Source organism: Trichomycterus rosablanca, chromosome 7, assembly GCF_030014385.1.
Source record: "Trichomycterus rosablanca isolate fTriRos1 chromosome 7, fTriRos1.hap1, whole genome shotgun sequence".
In the NCBI taxonomy this organism is placed as follows: domain Eukaryota; kingdom Metazoa; phylum Chordata; class Actinopteri; order Siluriformes; family Trichomycteridae; genus Trichomycterus; species Trichomycterus rosablanca.
In genome coordinates, this window is record NC_085994.1 from 20966310 (window position 1) to 20987026 (window position 20717).

A 20717-nucleotide genomic window follows, 5' to 3' on the forward strand; every position below is an offset into this window, starting at 1 on the left:
TTCAGCTGAAATTCTGCAGGTACTACCTGCCCTTAATTATGCTGAATCAGAAATGGAGAAGTGTCCTCTGAAACAGCAGGAGGAGCCACTTGACATACTGGAAAAACATTTGCAGAACTTTGCTGCTCTGATCTGTCCAGGACTGTCAAGCAGTCCTAGTCGAGAGGCCAGCATGTTTCCTGATCAGTACGATGTACCAGCTGGTTTTCCTTGGATTGCTCCGAAATGGACTGAGGAGACTGGCTCTCGCCTCAGAACATACTTAAAAAACTCACATAGTTTTGAAATTTCAGTGACAAGAGCTGCGGAGTTGCTTGCCTCTGGAAAACAGCAGCGCATTGATGAACATGATGATGATGTTTATTACTATATATCGTCACCTGAGATGGCCCCAGAGACATCATCTGACATGGCTTTGGAACAAGATCTGTCAAATGAACCTGATCTGTCTTCAAGCAAAAATGTTCTCGATGAGGTAAAAAACTCTGCAGAGCAGCAGTCTGATAAGCAAGAGAGTACAGATGCTTACTTGGCTTGTTCTGCTTTGCCAATGAACATTGGTATACCTGGTCCAGCTGTTATGAGTGAAAACAACACAGTTGAAAGGACAGACCCTTCCCCTAAATCAGGTGACCTTCCTACAGAACACTATGCTAATGCTGCTGAGCACAGTAAGAAAACATCTGGGTGTGCTTCAATTGGTGAATCCAGTGAAGTGAAGTGCTCAGTTGATGTTTCAAAAGAAAGTCCCGTTCAGACCACCGGTTTACCACTATTAAGAGAAATTGAAAATGATGTCTTAAGTATATCTAATACCAGGCAAAATTCCAAACCAGATGTGGAGAAAGATCTTTCTAAAAAAGTACATTGTTTATCAGCTGCCCCTATAGAATCTGGTTCTCAGATGCCTGTTATGGACAAAGATGTTCCACTGGAATTTGACCCTTCAACATTAATCTCCTCCCCTGCTACATTAGCAAATCGGACTGATTCAATAATTGAAGGTTGTGAAAAAGTACTTCCACAAACAAGCAATACTGTTCATGATGAAACGAAGTCTCAATTGAAACACATGTCAAAACGTCGTGGGAAAAGGAGGAAAAAGAAGGCTGTAAAAAGAAATACAAGTACAGTCAGTGAAAAGCCAACCCCTATTCATAACACTAATGTTCCCCCTTGCTCCACACAAGCTAATTCTGAACAGAGTGCTAGCGAGACAATACATTTCTCACACAGCTCTCTAAAACAAGACTGGCGCTCTCTCCCAAGGCGCAAGAAGCACTGGATTGCTAATGACACCGTGAAGAGGTCATTAAGGTCAGATATTAAGACTTCTGACATTGAATCCTATTCAAAGACCAGTGATGTTGAGACCACCATTCAAGAACCAGTTGTTATAAGAAGAATTATGTCCAGTACACCAAAAAGAAAAGAAGGATTTAATATGAGAGAACGATATGGCCTTAAAACAATAATTACAGATTGTGGCAGGGTCTTCATCCCCCATGGAATGGATGTTGCTGCGGGTGACGTGAAGACAAACGAAACTAAGGAACCTGACTTGGTTACAACAAACAGCCCTTTAAAAGAAAGGCTAACAAATACATTCCCGCTAGAAATGGACAAGGGGAATCAGCATACGCCCTTAACACACACGCAAAACATTTCAGTTATTAAGTCACTTCCAGTTGGACAAATTACAGAACAAGACTGTGCAACCCATAAACATTCAGAGCAGCCATCAGATTCTGACCACATTCCAACCTCTCCTGAGAAAATCAAAAACAAATCTGTGTACAGGGCAATATCCATAAGTAAACTAAAGACAGTTCTCAAAAGAGCGAAGAAGACTGGAACAGGAGGAGAACCAGAAACGAAAAAACCCAAACCAAACGTTAATACAAGTGTTAATACAGATGCTAAAAGCAGCAGTTTATTACAGCAAAATACAGACTTGGCGGAGAGCCTGGAGCCGACCAGCAAGACCTCATCAAAGATCACAAAAGAGAATGGTAGGAATGTAATAAAACCTCTGGCTTTTTGTTATGTTACTGCATGTTTACATGTTTATATTTAGAATATCACACAATTAATAGTCACACATGTTAAGAATGAACTGTATTTGCCAATGTTTTGATTCATGAGCATTTATAATTATGGATAATTCTGGTGCTTCTTAAAACAATTGTTACATTTTTCATCAGTAGAATGCCTTGAAAATATGTAGATGTTAAAACAGATCCACATTTTCTCTCTTGTCTAGCTTTTGTCTTGTTAATTACACTGATCAGCCATACCATTAAAACCACCTCCTTGTTTCTGTAAGCTCCACTTACCATATAGAAGCACTTTGAAGTTCTACAAGTACTGACTGTAGTCCATCAGTTTCTCTACATACCTTTTTAGCCTGACCTGTCTTTAATGGTCAGGACCCTCACAGGACCATCACAGAGCAGGTATTATTTGACTGGTGGATGATTCTCAGCACTGCAGTGACACTGACATGGTGGTGGTGTGTTAGTGTGTGTTGTGCTGGTATGAGTGGATCAGACACAGCAGCACTGCTGGAGTTTTTAAATACTGTGTCCACTCACTATCCACTCTATTAGACACTCCTACCTAGTTGGTTCACCTTGTAGATGTAAAGTCAGAGACGATCGTTCATCTATTGCTGCTGAGTTGGTCATTTTCTAGACCTTCATCAGCGGTCACAGGACGCTGCCCACGGGGTGCTGTTGGCTGGATATATTTTTGGTTGGTGGACTATTCTCAGTACAGCAGTGACAGTGAGGTGTTTACAAACTCCATCAGCGCTGCTGTGTCTGATCCACTCATACCAGCACAACACACACTAACACACCACCACCATGTCAGTGTCTCTGCAGTGCTGAGAATGATCCACCACCTAAATAATACCTGCTCTGTAGTGGTCCTGGGAGAGTCCTGACCATTAAACAACAGCATGAAAGGGGGCTAACAAAGCATGCAGGTAATGAAACAGATGGACTACAGTCAGTAATTGTAGAACTACAAAGTGCTTCTATATGGTAAGTGGAGGTGGTCTGGTCTTAATGTTATGGCTGATCGGTGTAGGTGTTGTATAACCTTTAAACAAATATATAAAATCTACATTTTGTTTTTTTTTATTTAGTTTGTCTTAGTTGTCATAGATTTTTTTCTTAATTTTTCTTCTTTTAAGGTAATTCAAACCTTTCTACTCAACTGTATTTAAACAATATTGAATGTTTCTTTTGGCTGAGAAAGCACTACTCCGCTTCTTTTCTTGCTATTGCTTTTGTCGTTTCTGTTATGTATATGTTTGTGCTAATAATTCTGCTTTGTTTTATGTCCTGCTACTTTTTCATGCTCTGTTGTCTGTTTTTGTTCTTTTCTTGTTTTTACAGGATGCAACATTTTTCACAAGTCTTCTCCTTTTGTTAAACAAGTTGACCAACAACTCATATCTACGCTTATTGGGTCTAGGGTCGGAGGAAAAATTATTAGCTCTGATGGCAAAAACACTAAAGAAGGACTGGCCATTGGTTTGTCTGTGCCTTCAGATGCTCTTAATCTTCTGGCTGACTTGGCGCTCAGTGTTAATAGTGAAAAAACGTTGCCTAACCTGAGAGCAAAACCCAGACAAGACGAGACGCATGGCAGAGCCAAGAATAATAGCTCTCCGAAGTCAGAACTTCATGATCTGTTGCAGATCTCTGACAAATTGAACTTAACCCCCAAGTCACCTTTCCCAGAGGGTCTTGTGGTGACTGGGGATTTGATATTGGAAATTTCAAAAGAGCATTCTTACTCACAGCCTACATCTTTGTGGTCAGATTTGACAGGAGCATGCCCCCAGGTTCAACCCACAGTTGGATGTGTTCAGTCTCTTCTGTCCTTTCCACGTTTATATTCTGTGATGCTACCTGATCATGCTAGTAGCTCAGGCTATGAAGAGAACAAAGGACAAAATGGATGGATACACCCTACGTCATTAGATTCGACAACCTCAACTGCTTTAAACACCAAAGAGCAGAGATCCATGTTTCTTCACAGCAGACACATTATTGAAAAAGAGAGTTCGATACAAGTGACAAGACTTTGGAAAGAGAACTATGATTTCAGATATGACAGCAAGTTTACAAATGATAAACATGACAAATGTGTGACGAGAGCACTGCATGGGTATGTAATTGTTTTAATCATTTTATTTCTTATTTTCCTTTTACTATTATTAACTATTATTTACAAGATAATTATAGAATATACTTAAATATCCTCTTACCATATAGAAACACTTTGTAGTTCTACAATTACTGACTGTACTCCATCTGTTTCTGTACATGCTTTGTTAGCCCCCTTTCATACAATGGTCAGGACTCTCACAGGACCACTACAGAGCAGGTATTATTTAGGTGGTGGATCATTCTCAGCACTGCAGTGACACTGACATGGTGGGGGTGTGTTAGTGTGTGTTGTGCTGGTATGAGTGGATAAGACACAGTATCACTGATGGAGTTTTTAAACACCTCACTGTCACTGCTGGACCGAGAATAGTCCACCAACCAAAAATATCCAGCCAACAGCGCCCCGTGGGCAGCGTCCTGTGACCACTGATGAAGGTCTAGAAGATGACCAACTCAAACAGCAGCAATAGATGAGCGATCGTCTCTGACTTTACATCTACAAGGTGGACCAACTAGGTAGGAGTGTCTAATAGAGTGGACAGTGAGTGGACACGGTGTTTAAAAACTCCAGCGGCACTGCTGTGTACGATACCAGCACAACACACACTAACACACCACCACCATGTCATTGTCACTGCAGTGCTGAATCATTCACCACCTAAATAATACCTACTCTGTGGTGGTCCTGTGGGGGTCCTGACCCATAAAGAACAGGATGAAAGCAGTCTAAAAATTGTAGAACTACAAAGTGCTTCTATATGGTAAGTGGAGCTGATAAAATGGACAGTGAGTGTAAAAACAAGGAGGTGGTGTTAATGTTATGGCTGATCGGTTTAAGTGTGTGATGCTGTCATGCCTAGTGGACAATTATAATCACCATACTCTTAATATGAGCTAGGATAAAAACCTTGTTGCACTTTATATGTTGTAAAAAATAATGTAGTTATTTTTTAGAATAGAAAACCTGTAAAAATCTGTAGTATTGTCTGAAATACATCTGTCTAAAAATAATTGTGGATTATGTATGCAGTTTATTGATGTAGCTTATTCAGCTGTGCTACTAATGACCCTTTTGCTGATTGTGTAGCTAAACATACTACTTACTGCTGTACCTCTAATCACATTTCTTTCTTCCCATATTTCAGCAAATGGGATTTCAACATTGAAGACACCTTTGAGCAGGTCCATCTTATTTTTCATATGTGGATAGGCCTGTTCTACAGTAAACCCACATCCAGGTTCTTTCACTTTGATCAATACTGTCAACCTCTGGATAAAAAAGAACCTGTACAAGTCATACAGGGCTCCATTCCAGCTTCTGCACCATTACCCGGTGGTGATATGAGTTCAAAGGAGGACAAACACAGTTCCTTACTGACTGTAGTTCCTGTATCAGATGCTCTTGACCTTTCAGTAAAAGTACCAGGAGCTGTTCATGGTTCCACAAAAAGTAGAGAGGAGAATCCAGCACCTGTTCATAGTGTAACAACAAGTTCGGAACACGCAACGGAGAGTAAAAAACTGGACATTCAAGCCAACCCAAACATTACGTCCAATGTCCAACCACAGGTAATTCTTATGGTAAGTATTCCAAGAGTGTGTTAAGTGTTTTGAGTGTGTTGTAGTCATTAAATTCAAAATTTCTTTATATTTACAAAACACAATTAAGTTAATAGGCCGAAATATTAAATTGAAGATTTAAGAGAATGAACAAATCACAGATTCTTTTGCATTTTATGCAGATTTTATTGCATTTTACTAAACGTTTGAACTTTTCTGGAAATGGGGTTTGTAATGATGATTACCTTTAAAGAAGTATTGTGGAGACAAATCCTGTCTTAATATAGACCAGCGGTTCCCAAAGTGTGGGGTGCAGAAGCATGACAGGGGGGCGCGTCTGACTGAAATTAAGCGCGGAACCAATGTTTTAACGTCTGAATTTTTTTACGGTGGACGATAAACCGTGTTTTCAGGTCTGTCAGGATTCACTCTGACAGAGAGTCTAGATCAGAGGAGCCCAAAACATCGATCACACAGTAGCTGGTAGATCACGCTTCATTTAAACAGCTCAGCATGACCGATTTTCATCTTCCAAAAGGGGGTGTGACAGTTTGGGAACCACTGATATAGACAATAGTACTGTTGATAAAAGAAATTCCTCATTAAGAAATTATTTTTAACAAAACCACATGCACCAATTATTGGCATCCCTGGAATTTTTTATAAGCAAATGTACCAGATGTTTTTGTACTTTTAAAAGTTGATTAGCATTTCTTTGAACTTTCAAGCAGTAATCCATGACTTTCTGTTTCACTTGGATTTATATTGGAGCTGACAGGTTAAATTGTCTTAGTTCGAATTTGAACCATCGGGAGGACCAAAGAACACACAATTTGAATAATTCAGATAAGGTGTGGTGACCATCAAATATCAGAGAATGACTATAAAAATAGGTACTCGCATTCTGCTAGCACACCGGCGCCGAAATTGTGAACTCATCTGTTCGTAACTCGGCATTGTCAGCGGTCGGCTGGGTGCCGGGCACAATTGGCAGTGCCTGCAGGGCGGAGATGAACGGACTAAGTGGTCTTCACAAAGCTGTGTAAGGACCATGATTGGCAGGTAGAGAGGCGCCTGTGCAGAATGCATGGGTGCAAAAGGGTTCCGTTAAGGGCTGCATGAAGGAGGTGTGAGCAGCAATATACCCACCTCAACTGCAATCAGGGATCCCCCAGCAGCAGAAGACAAATTGACAACACTAAAATGGAAGAAAATGCATAAATAAAATAGAAAAAAAAATAATAGGTACTCACCTGAAAATGCCCATATCTACGCCATAGTTATGGCAATAATTCTAAACTTATCGGAAACTCTTTGCCTGAATTAGGTCCCTAGTTTGTTTTGCCCCCACATACAGGATGACGAGAGGCAAAAAATTCCCAAGGATAACTGTTTCAGAGTAACAAAATCTTGTGGTTACCAAAAGTCTCAGAAACTACCATCACTCTACTCCAGTAATTTTACCCCTAATGTAAACGCCACTGGGACTTAAACTGGAATTATGTTTTTGGTCAAATCAAATGAAAATTGAGGTGGGTTTGGCATAAAAGAAAAAAGGGTTAATAGTACCTAATGCCCAGAGCTTTTGGAGCTTGACCCTTGTTAAAGTAAATGGCATCATGAAGTTCATTAAATAACGAAATTTTTAATGAAGATCTGTCTGCCTTCGCCAAGAAACAAAAAACAGGCCACCAGTGGATCTTCTGCAAGGCAAAGATTAAAAACATATGACCAGATCAACACAAGATAGCAAGATGGTCATCTCAGTTTCTTAATCTGAACCTAATAGAAAACCTCTGAGCTGGGGTAATGAGAAGAATGTGCAAGAAAAGGCATAGGACTCTGGACAATCTGGAGAGATTTTGTGAAGAGGAATAGTCTCAAATTCCCTGCTTTTCATTCTCAAACCTTGTAAGATATTATAGGAAGAGACTCATTTGGAAAAGGGGGGTGTACAAAGTATTAAATGCAACTTTTTATTTTCTCAAATGAATTTATGTTGACTAAAGTTTGAATTTTTGTCAGTGCAAGATTAAGCTACTTTACTGAAAGTTAATTTTTTCTTAACCCTTTTTACAATAATTGAGGAGTTTGTACCATTGCAATCGGAAATACCCACTCACCTTAACATGTATTATGGGGATGTGTAGTGTTGAATGAAAACACCAAAAATCTCCGCAAACAGAGAAAAAATATATATTGATATATTGATACATACAAGCAAAGTTGATATAATTTGAGAAAAAAAACATCTGTGGGTACTTGTGTGGTGTAGTGGAAAAACACACTAGCCCACCAGCGCAAAGATCTTGAGTTCCAGATGGCCACTAGAGTTGCGCTACACCAAATTCCTTTTCATAATCTACACTGTTTTGTGACCAAGGGAGCATTCATTCTGGAACACTAGGTTGTAGCCTAGTGGTTAAGGTACTGGACTAGTAATCAAAAGGTCACTGGTTCAATCCCCATCACTTCCAGGTTGCCACTTTTGGGCCCCTGAGCAAGGCCCTTAACCCTCAATTGCCTAGACTGTATACTGTCATAGTACTGTAAGTCGCTTTGGATACAAGCGTCTGCTAAATGCTGAAAATGTAAATGTAAAACTGTTGCCACAGAGTTGGCCTGTTGGCATTGGCTGTGGCTGAAACACCTAAATTCAGCTATACATTTGGCTATAAATTGTATTGTCCTACAATGTTTCTATTATTTACAGTATTACCTTTAATCAAAAGTCAAAAGCATTTCTTTTGGTTTTGACACTTGGTTATCATAATTTACTGTTAATTTACATCATAAGACACTGCTACTATTAGTGGTGGAAGATTTGCTGCAAATGTACTATTATATAAGTTGCTGCCTGATTAAAAAAAAAATGTAAACTGAGTTTTTGTGTATTTCAGGATTACCGATCCACTTTGGATGTCTTGGATGAAAGTTCTCCAGCTGACAATGATTCCAGTGACTTGGAAAATGAAGTCACTAATATCACTGAAAGTTCCTACACACAGCTCTTGGAGAACAATAGTGCATATTGTCAGCTGGTTGAACAGGCTTCAAAAATACGTGTAGATCAACAGAAATTGTTAAAGATGCGGAAGCATGCGCTTTCCCGTAAGGACTTAAATACGGTAAAGACCTTGACAAAAAGAAATCTCTCAATGATGGCCTCTGGCACAAAAAAAGTTGATGTATTCCACAAAGTTGTTGAGTTTCTCAGGCCTGTGATTCTGTCAAATGCAAGTGAACAATTGCCTGGAAGAAAAGTTCTAATTAAGGCACAGACATTTAAGTATAATGCAGGTAATGAAGCAGTTGTACAAATGTGTACTGGGGATATACCCAAAAACAAGGAGTGTGAATCAGCATTCAAAGAGGAAAACAGTGAAAGTAATGAGCATAAAAGGACATTAAATCCCCAGACAGAAAGCAGTTCTGAAGAAACTATGCCTGTGTGTGTTACAAACGATGAAACAAGAACGAAAAGTAAATCTCTGCCTGATGACACAGAAAATGCTTTGTGTGAAAGTGATTGTGACGACAAGGAATCTATGACTGATGGCGGAAATGAACCAATGCAAAATGACATACAAGAAACATCAGAGGCTGTGAGTGATAATGAGGAAGTCAAACGTGACAGCAAGGACACACCTATAAATGTGAGAGATGATGCTTCAGTGTGTATAAATAGTGATGATAATGAACAGGAGAAAGTTACACCCATGCCAGATGTCAGACCTGACATACAGATGAATGTGCCTGATGTAAATCAAGAGACGACAGAGGAACTACTCATAGATAACACAACTACCCCTGATGTCAGGAATGACCCAGTTGTGGAAACAGTAGTTGATGATGACAAAAATGAGAGCATTTCACCTAACATGGAAAGTGAGATCACTTGTGATGCATGTGATGTGCAGAAATCCGATGTCAATGACGAAACACCTGTATCCGATGTCAAAGACGAAACACCTGTATCCAGTGTCAAAGATGAAACACCTGTAGATAGTCAGAATGTGACTGATAACACAGAGAACAAAGCTCAACCAAAGGAGGATGTCCAAACTGACACACCTGTTGATGAACATATTGAAGAGAAGGAAGCCAAACAAGGGTTTGTTGTCAGCGATGACATCATACCCATTGAAGAACATGATGTGAATGATACGAACATGGAAGGCTTTGAACTTAAACTTGATGTCAGTAATGACACAACAGATGTGGACGATGTAAACATTAACGTAAATGAGGAGACAGAACTTGATGTCAGAGACTGCATATCTGTAGATGGACAGATGGATATGGATAAAACAGAAGACACCGCAGTTCATAACCAAATTCTTGAAAATGCTTCAGGTGATGAAACTAATAAAGAAGAAGTAGTTGATGAAAGTAAAACTCACAAAAGCACAGATCTCATTTGTGACAGTACAAACAATGAAGTCAATACAGAAGAGCAAAGGATTGAAGCAGAAGAAGCAATGGATTATGTATGCATGGATTCCATTGATATGGACATTTCTGACCAGGATTCAGAAGATGAAACTCAAGTAACATGCTTTGCGGTGAATGTCTCTGGTGAAGAAACTACTCTAGATCAGAAAGATACTGTACAGCTGCAAGGGGGTGAAATTAAATCTGAGAAGACTATCCAGGATTGTCAGCCGGTTATAGCAGATAATTTTGCTGCAGGTCATGTTAGTCCAGCACACCATCATATAGTTCAGCTGACAAATGGTGGCACTTGTTTGCCACAAGAGAATGATAATGAAAGCACAAACCACTCCGATGCGGTTCATAATGAGACTCCTTCTCTAGGTCAGTCTAGAGATGAATGCAATTACTCACCCCCCTGCAGTGAAGTTCTCAACCCAGAACCTCTTGACATGAAAGATTCCAGTCATGAGCGCTTAAGCGATGAAAGCATTGATAATCAAGTGCTGGTAAATGTGACCCCAACACAAACGATGAACTCAAGCAGATACCTTAAAACAGAGGTTAATAGCAGTGAACAAACACTATTCCCAGAGATGGATGATAATCTTGACACTACAGATCAATCCCCATCAGCTTTGCAAATTGATTTAGAAGTTAAGTCAAATATCAGAAGCTGTACCCCCACTCAGGATGAACTGCCACTCGAACGAGCAGTACATGAGGATTTAGAAGATTCAGAATTTCACCTTTATCAACAAGGGTATTACTATGTACAGCAGAGCCCTACCAGTGCTGAGTTAAGGCCTGACAAATCTGGCTGTTCTTATAGTTCAGATCCTCCTGATACTGTCTATCCAGGTTACGAAGCACAGTCGTTTTTTCAGGGTAATTACTATAGTAGTAAATATGATGTTACACCTAAACAAACTGAAAAACATTTGACCAAAGAGAGACCACTTTATGTTGACTATGAAGACATCCCATCGTCCCGAAACCTTATCTCTGAAGAGGAAACACCTCAAATGGGGCATTTTGGTAGTTTCTCAGAGCAGTATGAAGAGGATTCATCGGAAATGCCTTTCTCGTGGAGATTCAGGTCCAGCTCTGGATCCGAGGGTCTTAAAAGACTCAGGGAATCTTGTAGATATGATGAGGATTCACATTTCACAAACAGTATTTCTGCCCACAAAGAAGTTACCCACAGAACAAGAGAGAACACAGAAAGGGATTCTGATATCTCTAGTTGGGCACAACAAATGCACTACTCAGGTTCAAATGAGCCTACTGATGGAGTTTTTTCTCTCAGACATTATGCAGATTTAGGTGTTTCTGAATCTAATGACATTGCAGTGAGTCTTGGACCAAAGCGTATTTGTAAAAGTAGGAGGAAACAAAAAAGGAATTACCGCCAGCATAAGTGGCATGAAGAAGACTCTAATGATACCCCAGACTTCAGCATGAAAAAGACATTTTCCTGTATTGGGGATGAAACAAGAATGTTACGGACATCTAGCCCATATCAGCGTAAAGAAGTCAAGCAGCGCTTTGACTGGCGGCGGTATTTCAGGAGAGAGGAAATATTTGACTCAAATGACGAGAAGAAGGGACCTTTTCATGATCCTCCTTCCTCTATTGTCACTGTACTTGACAAGAAAGGAAAAAAAGTCATAATTGAAAGACCTTCCACTCTGAATCGATCAGTAGGCACACACGGTATGACATTGAATGTAGATGACTCTTTACATCGTTTAGAAGATCAGAAAGCAAAACCTAACATCACCCAATCTTTAATGGAACTTGAGTATCTCACCTTCTCTGAGAAGATGATCCATCTGCTCAAACACGGCAAGACCTCCTCCAGAGTAAAATCACAACAAAAAAGATATACCCACCCATCCGAGCATCCGATGACCATTCAGTTTTCAAGACTTGATGAGCAGGACAGTTTTGCCTCGTTTGATGAGAACTGGCCAAATCTTTCTAAATTTAAAATCAATGTGGACATGTCAGACAAAAAAGGCTTGAAGAAGACCACAAATTATGGTAAGCCCTTGCATCTTCAAAGCCTTTTTTGTGAACAAGCAAAAAATGTAGATTGTGTCAAAATATTAGACATAACAAAAGAGAGTCTAAAGTCCTATCAGACTATGATGAATGACATTTGCACTGGCAAGACTACCCTGCTTAAAAATGATGAGCTGAAAACAAAATGGGATAGTGAAGGTGCTGCAGGACGCAAACAGCCTGGATTTTGTGGTCGCATCAAGAAAGATATGTATGATAATCTTCACGAAAATTTGAACTCTATTGTGAGACAGACATGCAGGTTCAAGTACAAGTTCTACATACTGGTTACATCAGCAGACCCCTTTTTTGTGGAAACCAAGGTAGGTAATTATTGAGTAAAACATTGTATATGAGCACTGTGGGAGTTATAGTGATATTGTTGAAAGATGTTTATTTGATACACTTGCTTTAATCTTCAGAATCTGTTGAGGGCTGAAGGCCACATTGCAGTTGAGCCTTATGAATTTGATTTGGATGCCAGGGGGCAAACACCTCTTCTTATTATAATGAGAAATGAGGACATTGCAGATCACATATGTGAGGTAAGACACTGGGATGGTGTGGTTATGCAGCATGAAGTGGTTCTCTTTTCTAGTTACTGTTCAGAAAAAGTTGGGACAGCATGGAAAATGCAAATAATAAATAAAATGTTTCTTACATTTACTTTGACTTTGATTTGATTGCAGACAGTATGAACCTGAGATATTTCATGTTTTTTTCTGCTCAACTTAATTTCATTTATTAATAAACATCCATTCCTGCATTTCAGGAATGCAACACATTCTAAAAAAAAGTTGGGACAGTAAAGCATTTACCACTTTGTAATGTTGCCATTCCTTTTCACCACACTTAAAAGACGTTTTGGCACCGAGGATACCAAGTGATTTAGTGATTCAGCTTTTATTTTGTCCCATTCTTCCTGCAAACACGTCTTAAGATGTGCAACAGTACGGGGTCGTCGTTTTTCATTTCTAAATTCTCCACACATTCTCTATTGGGGACAGGTCAGGACTGCAAGCAGGCCAGTCCAGTACCCGTACCTTCTTCTTCCACAGCCATGCCTTTGTAATGTGTGCAGCAGGTGGTTTTGCATTGTCTTGTTGAAGAATGCATGGACGTCCCTGGAAAAGAGGACGTCTTGAAGGCAGAATATGTTGCTTTAAGATCTCAGTGTACTTTTTTACATAAATGCTGCCATCACAGAAGTGTAAATGACCTTTGCCAAGGGCACTGACTCAGCCCCATACCATGACAGACCCTGGCTTATAACAGTCTGGATGGTCCTTTTTTGTCTTTGGTCCGGAGCACACGGCATCCATTTTTTTCCAAAAAATTCATCTGACCACTATACACGTTTTCACTGTGTGATGGTCCATCTCTTTGGTCATCCTAGATGCGAGTACAGAGAAGTCGACACAGCTTCTGGACATGGTTAACATAAGGCTTCTTTTTTGCACAGTAAAGTTTTAAGTGGCATTTGTGCATGTAACTCTGTATTGTAGTGCTTGACAAAGGTTTAGTAAAAGTAATCCCTCACCCATGTGGTTATATCAGCGATTGTTGAGTGGTGGTTCTTGATGCAGTGCCGTCTGAGGGATTGACGATCACAGGCGTTCAGCTTAAGCTTGCGCCCTTGGCCTTTACACACTGAAATTCCTCCCGATTACTTGAATTGTTTAATGATATTATGCACTGTAGAGGGAGAAATATGCAAATCCCTTCCAATCTTTCTTTGAGGTACATTGTTTTTAAACATTTCAATCATTTTCTCATGGATTTGTTGACAAACTGGAGATCCTCTGATCATCTTTGCTCATCAAAGACTCAGCCTTTCCTGGATGCTGCTTTTGTATCAAACCATGATTACAATCACCTGTTGACATCACCTGTTTGGAATCGCATCATTATTTAGTTTTTCACCTCATTACTAGCCCTAAATTGCCCCCGTCCCAACTTTTTTTGGAATGTGTTGCAGGCCTAAAATGCAGGAATGGAGGTATATTAACAAATGAAATGAAGCTGAGCAGACAATTTTATTATATTTTTGCATTTTCCATACTGTCCTTTTTCTGATTTGGGGTTGTAATTTTTTCCTATTTATAAACATTTTTAAACAATTGTATTATTTTTTTATATAATATTTCATTTCTATTATTAAGCTATTATTAAGGGATTCATACTCACTATAATATCAGAATAACAGATTACTGAATGTTAATTTAGAAATTAATGCAGAACTCACATTTCATCTTTTATCAGGTTCCACATTTGCTTGAGCTGAAAAAGTCAACCAGAGTTCTGTTTGCGGGCATTGATCAGCCTGATGATGTAGTGAACCTCACTCACCAAGAGCTTTTTGCCAAGGGAGGCTTTGTGGTATTTGATGAAACCACAATAAACACACTAAATTTAGGTAATATATAAACATAGATATGTTTATACTGTAGATATAGATGTTTATAGATATTATATATACATGATTATGACTCTTGTCTTTTATCTAATTTATCCAAAGAAAACATGAAAAGGGTTGTGGGCATTATGGAGGAACTAGACAAAAAAGGGAAGTGGAAATGGTTTCTCCACTATAGAGACAGCCGCAAGCTTCGGGAAAATGCAAGGTAAGCTTAAACTTTCCCTTTAAGATGGCTGGATGAGGATATATTGTTAAAATCAACCAAGTTATATATTACAAAAGTATGTGGACATCTGTTGTAATTGGTTGGTTCATCTAACTTAGCCACACTAACCACATGCAATATTGCATAGAGTATCTAGGAATTCTATTGTAATCTAAAATGATGCCCCACTAAGTTTATCACCCTTTAGATAGATAGATAGATAGATAGATAGATAGATAGATAGATAGATAGTTAGATAGATAGATAGATAGATAGATAGATAGATAGATAGATAGATAGATAGATAGATAGATAGATAGATACTTTATTGATGTATGGAAATTAAAGCATGTATGGAAATTAAAGCAATACACAAGGGAATACTTGGAATCAGGTGCAGCATAGGAAGGCTCTTTGTGAGATGATAGTCTCCACTCTTTTCGGCAAGTTCAGAGTTGTTACAAGTGGTATGATGGTTGCAAAAGACAATTAGCACTGACAAATTGAGAGAAAGATAGATGAAATTGATATTGGGTACCTTAAAAACACCAATGGAATTATACACCCTACAAGTACCAAAAATACTGCAGAACATGGCCCATGTTGCCACCACATCAAAAATGCACCAACTGTTCAGGGAACCACAGCTCTGCGTGAAATCCAGGAATTCAAATGCATAAAGATCGGCTACCCTGAGGCAAGGAAACTAGTTAAAAATTCCCCTAGCTTCAAAATTGTGAAAACCTATGCAGAGATGGTCAAGTCAAGACATACAGTGAGCAAAGGATGCCAAAGAAATACTATTTGGGTAAACAGTGACAAACCCAATAGAGCGCAAACCCCAGCTGAGCATAAACAGCATGCAAAAATGGACAATCAAAAACTTCAAGCTCTCTAAATCTTAGACCACTTGCAACCACTTCTGCCAAGTAAGGTCACTACACCTAGACCCAGAGTTAACTCTGAACTATGAGCGTATTAAAATCGAAAATGAAACGAAATTTCTAGGTCTAGTTATAGACAGCAAGCTGACCTTTATACCACACATCCAACAACAGAGAAATAAATGTCAAAAGGCCATAAATCTAATGAAATAAATTCAGCAAACCACAAACTACTTAAACATTTATATGAAATGCTGGTCTCGGATTAGCCCTGGGAGATGACAGGACATCACAGGTGGAAATCCTAAATGTAGAAGCAAGCGAGCCCACACTTTACATTAAAAGGCAACAATTACCAATTTAAAAAAATGGCATACCACCCTGTTTTTAATAATCAATACCCACATTTATATAAATTAAAACCAAATCAGATGAATCCACTTGGACTACAGACAAAATCTAACCTAGAAGATATCCAAATCCAATGGCACACTCTAACAAACACATATAAAGTAACCCCACCATGGGAACTTAAGAAACCAAAAGCAATGAAACCAACTCTGACCCCAATCGACCAAAAAACAATTCTACAACATCAAATAAAACTACCCAAATCACCAAGTAATCTAAACACATGGCTCCAGAACAAAACATGTGGACGCAGCTTTTGTAACTACTGGCCACCAACACAGTATCCACTTACCAGAACACAGCTCCGTCTTCAACGCAGAAGTTTATTCACTATTACTTGCCATAGATTTTATGCAACACAACCCCCTAAACACAACCCCCTACAGACTTTCTAATTTGTTCCGACTCTAAATCCTGACTACAAACTTTGGCATCACATTGGAATATTGGAATGTAATGCAAACATTCCACCCAACCATTGCTAAAATTGTTAGAAAATAGAAAACATAAAAGAACAAAACTACAAATAATTTTATGCTGGGTTTTTTGTCACTGTGGACTCCCAGGGAACCAGAAAGCAGACAAACTTGCAAGGAACTCTGTGAGGAAAGAAATTTCCAACTGCTATATTCCACCTTTAGGCGCCTTTCTCACATTAAGAAAAAACCATTCTTAAACACAGGGCAAAATGGAACAACCAATTACATAACAGTCTCTCCACCACTACCAACTACCCCCCCCCCCCCCAACATGTAATGGACCAGTCCATCTACACTATACTGTATTTGTCACATAAACATAATGCACAGACACTTTCTGACAGGAGATTGAAGCACTGTTCTGCCAAACATGCAACTTACCACTGACGGTAAAGCACATCTTATTCGACTGCCCTTCTAAAAGTCCCATAAGACAAGTGTATTACAAAGAGAACCTGAAAGACATCTTTGAGAAAGCCCCACCTAAGAAAATCCTGGAATTCTTAAAAAAGCTTGGTTTGAAGCACCTAAAATAGTCACTGCAGCAAAATAATCACTGCAACAATGCCAACAATAGTATGTCATGAAATGGCTTATTAAGGGCTCAAATGTCAATAAACCGTAAATAGTTGTAAAACATAAAAATGGATGTGACATGTTGGCTTGAGTAGTGTGAAGTACACCAGCAAAAACTTTACCAGCCTGCATATAGCCCTGATTCCAAGACCTTCCAACAAGCCTTTAAAATAGGTTGGAAAGCTGACTGTGAGCCAGGTCTCATTGCTCAACATTGTTGCCCAACTGAATAGAATAGAGTTCCAACAGATTCCAAAAACTAAAAGGAAGTCTTCACTAAGGAGAACACATTATAGTAGAAAAAGAGACTCAACTTCATGTTAATGTTAAGTACACGTCACACAAGGTGTCCACCTACTTTTGGCTATGTAGTGTGTGTAAGTAAATGTGCATGTTTTATGCTTTTTAATGGTTTGGTTAATTGAACAATTTTTGTTCACATTAGGTGCAGTACTGAAGCAATGAGGAGAAAGCAGTTCATGGACTGCTGCCAGGAAGCTGGAATAGTAGAGGTTTTACCCTACCATGAGTGTGACGTCATTTCAAGAGACAGACCAGACTACCTTCGGTGTCTAGTTCGTCTACAGATTCAAAACATCTCCGCCCGGTTCCCTATTTTTATTACAGGTAAAGTAAATGCTTTGTAGCGCTTCATTTATGTAGCGCTTCATGAAATCATCTTATTTTTGTAGGAATAATTTTACTTTTTATCAGTGAACATCATCAGATGGCAATAAGTCTGTTCAAATTAGGGATGGTAATGATTATCCCATAACCAATAACCATTTAAAAGGTCATATAAATTCATTTCCAACAGCTGACCTTTTATTTGAGACTCTCTCCTACCCACCGTTACAGTGTATGCACCAGTGAGCGCTACCATTATAACCTGAACAGAGGGTTTTTCATGCATTTATTTATTTTGATAAAGGACAAACGGAAGCTGTTTTGTGTCGGTATGAAGCCTGACCACATGTAAATCTCTACACAAATGGTCTGTAAGATGATTTGTTTATAACAATGATGTGGATATTTTGCTTCATGCATTATCTTTATTATCTTATTGCTGTTTATCAGTTAACTGTCGACTAATGATGTTTGGTTATGGGTTCATAGAAACTGAAAAAAATTGCATTCCCACTCTAGATTTTTTATACACAGTCTTTGCACTGAATCTGATTGAGACGCACTAATCGCAGTATTTACATAGCTTACTAGCTACACTTGCACTGATTAGCCATAACATTAAAACCACCTCCTTGTTTCTACACACACTGTCCATTTTATCAGCTCCACTTACCATATAGAAGCACTTTGTAGTTCTACAATTACTGACTGTAGTCCATCTGTTTCTCTACATAGTTTTTTAGCCTGCTTTCACCCTGTTCTTCAATGGTCAGGACCCCCACCGGACCATCACAGAGCAGGTATTATTTGGGTGGTGGATCATTCTCTGCACTGCAGTGACACTGACATGGTGGTGGTGGGTTAGTGTGTGTTGTGCTGGTATGAGTGGATCAGACAGCAGCGCTGCTGGAGTTTTTAAATACCATGTCCACTCTTAGACACTCCTACCTAGTTGGTCCACCTTGTAGATGTAAAGTCAGAGACGATCACTCATCTATTGCTGCTGTTTGAGTTGGTCATCTTCTAGACCTTTATCAGTGGTCACAGGATACTGCCCACGGGGCGCTGTTGGCTGGATATTTTTGGTTGGTGGACTATTCTCAGTCCAGCAGTGACAGTGAGGTGTTTAAAAACTCCATCAGCATTGCTGTGTCTTATACACTCATACCAGCACAACACACACTAACACACCACCACCATGTCAGTGTCTCTGCAGTGCTGAGACTGACCTACTACCCAAATAATACTTGCTCTGTAGTGGTCCTGTGGGGGTCCTGACCATTGAAGAACAGCTTGAAAGGGGGCTAACAAAGCATGTAGAGAAACAGATAGACTACAGTCAGTAATTGTAGAACTACAAAGTGCTTATATTTTTTGTTAAGTGGAGCTGATAAAATGGACAGTGTGTGTAGAAACAAGGAGGTGGTTTTAATGTTATGGCTGATCTGTGTATTTCTCACATACATGAGCTTTTATGACATTCCATTCTAAATAAAAAGCCATTCATACGGAGTCGGTCTCCCCTTTTCAGCTAAATCAGTTTTAACTCTTCGGGGAAGTTTTTTTTTTTTGCCTATTTATTCAGAAGAAATCCCAATCTTCATTCTAGTGCATCCCAAATGTATTTGATGAGGTTGAAGTCAGGGCTCAGTGTGGAGCTGGCAAGTTCTTCCACTCCAAACTCACCCAACCTTGCCTTAATGGACCTTGCTTTGTGCACTGGGGCACAGTCATGCTGGAACAGAAATGGGCCTTCCCCAAACTGATCCTACAAAGTTGAAATCATACAACTATCCAAATTGTCTTGGTATGACAAACTGTGCCTAGAATTGTTCTGATTTTACTAGAGGTTGTTGTAGGGCCCTTTCTGTGACCATGTTCTTAAGCACCCCATGACTTTAAATGAGTAAAGAGTTTTTACCACCTTTCAAGTTCAAGTTTTAAAGAGTTTTTTTTTCTAAACCAGGGACTATTTAGAACAGAAAGTATATGAATTAATCATGTTCTGCAGTTAACTAGTCTTTGTGTGTTGATTTAACAGTAGAAGTAATTATCACCATCAGAGAGGTGTAAAAAGACAGTAGATTTGGTTATGTTAAAAGATCTTAAATGTAGCCCATATATTATTAATATATTATTAATGTGTTTTCTTTGTTCTCTTTTCAGATACACCGGATGACTCTTTTGAGAAAAGTGGAATTTTAACTATGAATATTTATAAGTTCCAACGCATTCTTTCAAATGACACTTGATCAGTTTCATAAGTTGGTTGCTACAGTTGATGTGTTTGCATCAAGAACAACTTATAATAATTTTTTTACAGAGTTACTAAATCAGGCTACTTATTATTAAGTGCCCTCTTGTTCATGTAAATTATTTTGTATTTGACACCAGTTATTATTTATACTGTTGACCCCAAACTTTGCTGTCATGTAAAGGCTTATGTAAAGTTTGATAAATGTTAAATGTTGTAATTTTAAATACTGTAAAAACATCACTGATATTTTAGTGGACATCAGTTTTTCATATGGTTTTATAAATCATATTGACTGCTTAGGTTTTAATAAAACTGTTTATAAGTATTGTGGATTGTCTTTGCTGTTTCTCGTAAATAATAGCTTTGCCAGGACGTTAGTGACTAATATTACACCTCATTTTACTGAAAGTAAACCATACCACAGAGTTTTTATAAATGAATAGAGGGTTAATATACACCCATCAGCCATAACATTAAAACCACCTCCTTGTTTCTACACTCACTGTCCATTTTATCAGCTCCACTTACCATATAGAAGCACTTTGTAATTTTACAATTACTGACTGTAGTCCATCATGCTTTGTTAGCCCCCTTTCATGCTGTTCTCCCAGGAC

At 38.9% G+C, this 20717-nt stretch overlaps 1 protein-coding gene across 1 annotated transcript; it reads left to right on the forward strand.

Annotated features, from left to right (window-relative positions):
* Nucleotides 1-7: 7 nt before the first annotated feature.
* Nucleotides 8-20428, forward strand: LOC134318281 (uncharacterized). Its single transcript, XM_062999119.1, has 9 exons — nt 8-2012; nt 3405-4182; nt 5330-5765; nt 8645-12568; nt 12668-12790; nt 14508-14661; nt 14764-14869; nt 17665-17846; nt 20013-20428. Exons 1-9 carry the CDS (start codon nt 53-55, stop codon nt 20096-20098), a joined length of 7749 nt encoding a protein of 2582 aa, XP_062855189.1. The 5' UTR covers nt 8-52; the 3' UTR covers nt 20099-20428.
* The last annotated feature ends 289 nt before the right edge of the window (nt 20429-20717 follow it).

Excerpts from the sequence above, each read along its gene's own strand:
- LOC134318281 (XM_062999119.1), top strand. The coding sequence starts at position 53 with ATGGAGAAGTGTCCTCTGAAACAGCAGGAGGAGCCACTTGACATACTG. Across the intron at positions 4,183-5,329 it reads GTGACGAGAGCACTGCATGG|CAAATGGGATTTCAACATTG; the intron begins GTATGTAATTGT and ends CCCATATTTCAG. Across the intron at positions 5,766-8,644 it reads AACCACAGGTAATTCTTATG|GATTACCGATCCACTTTGGA; the intron begins GTAAGTATTCCA and ends TGTGTATTTCAG.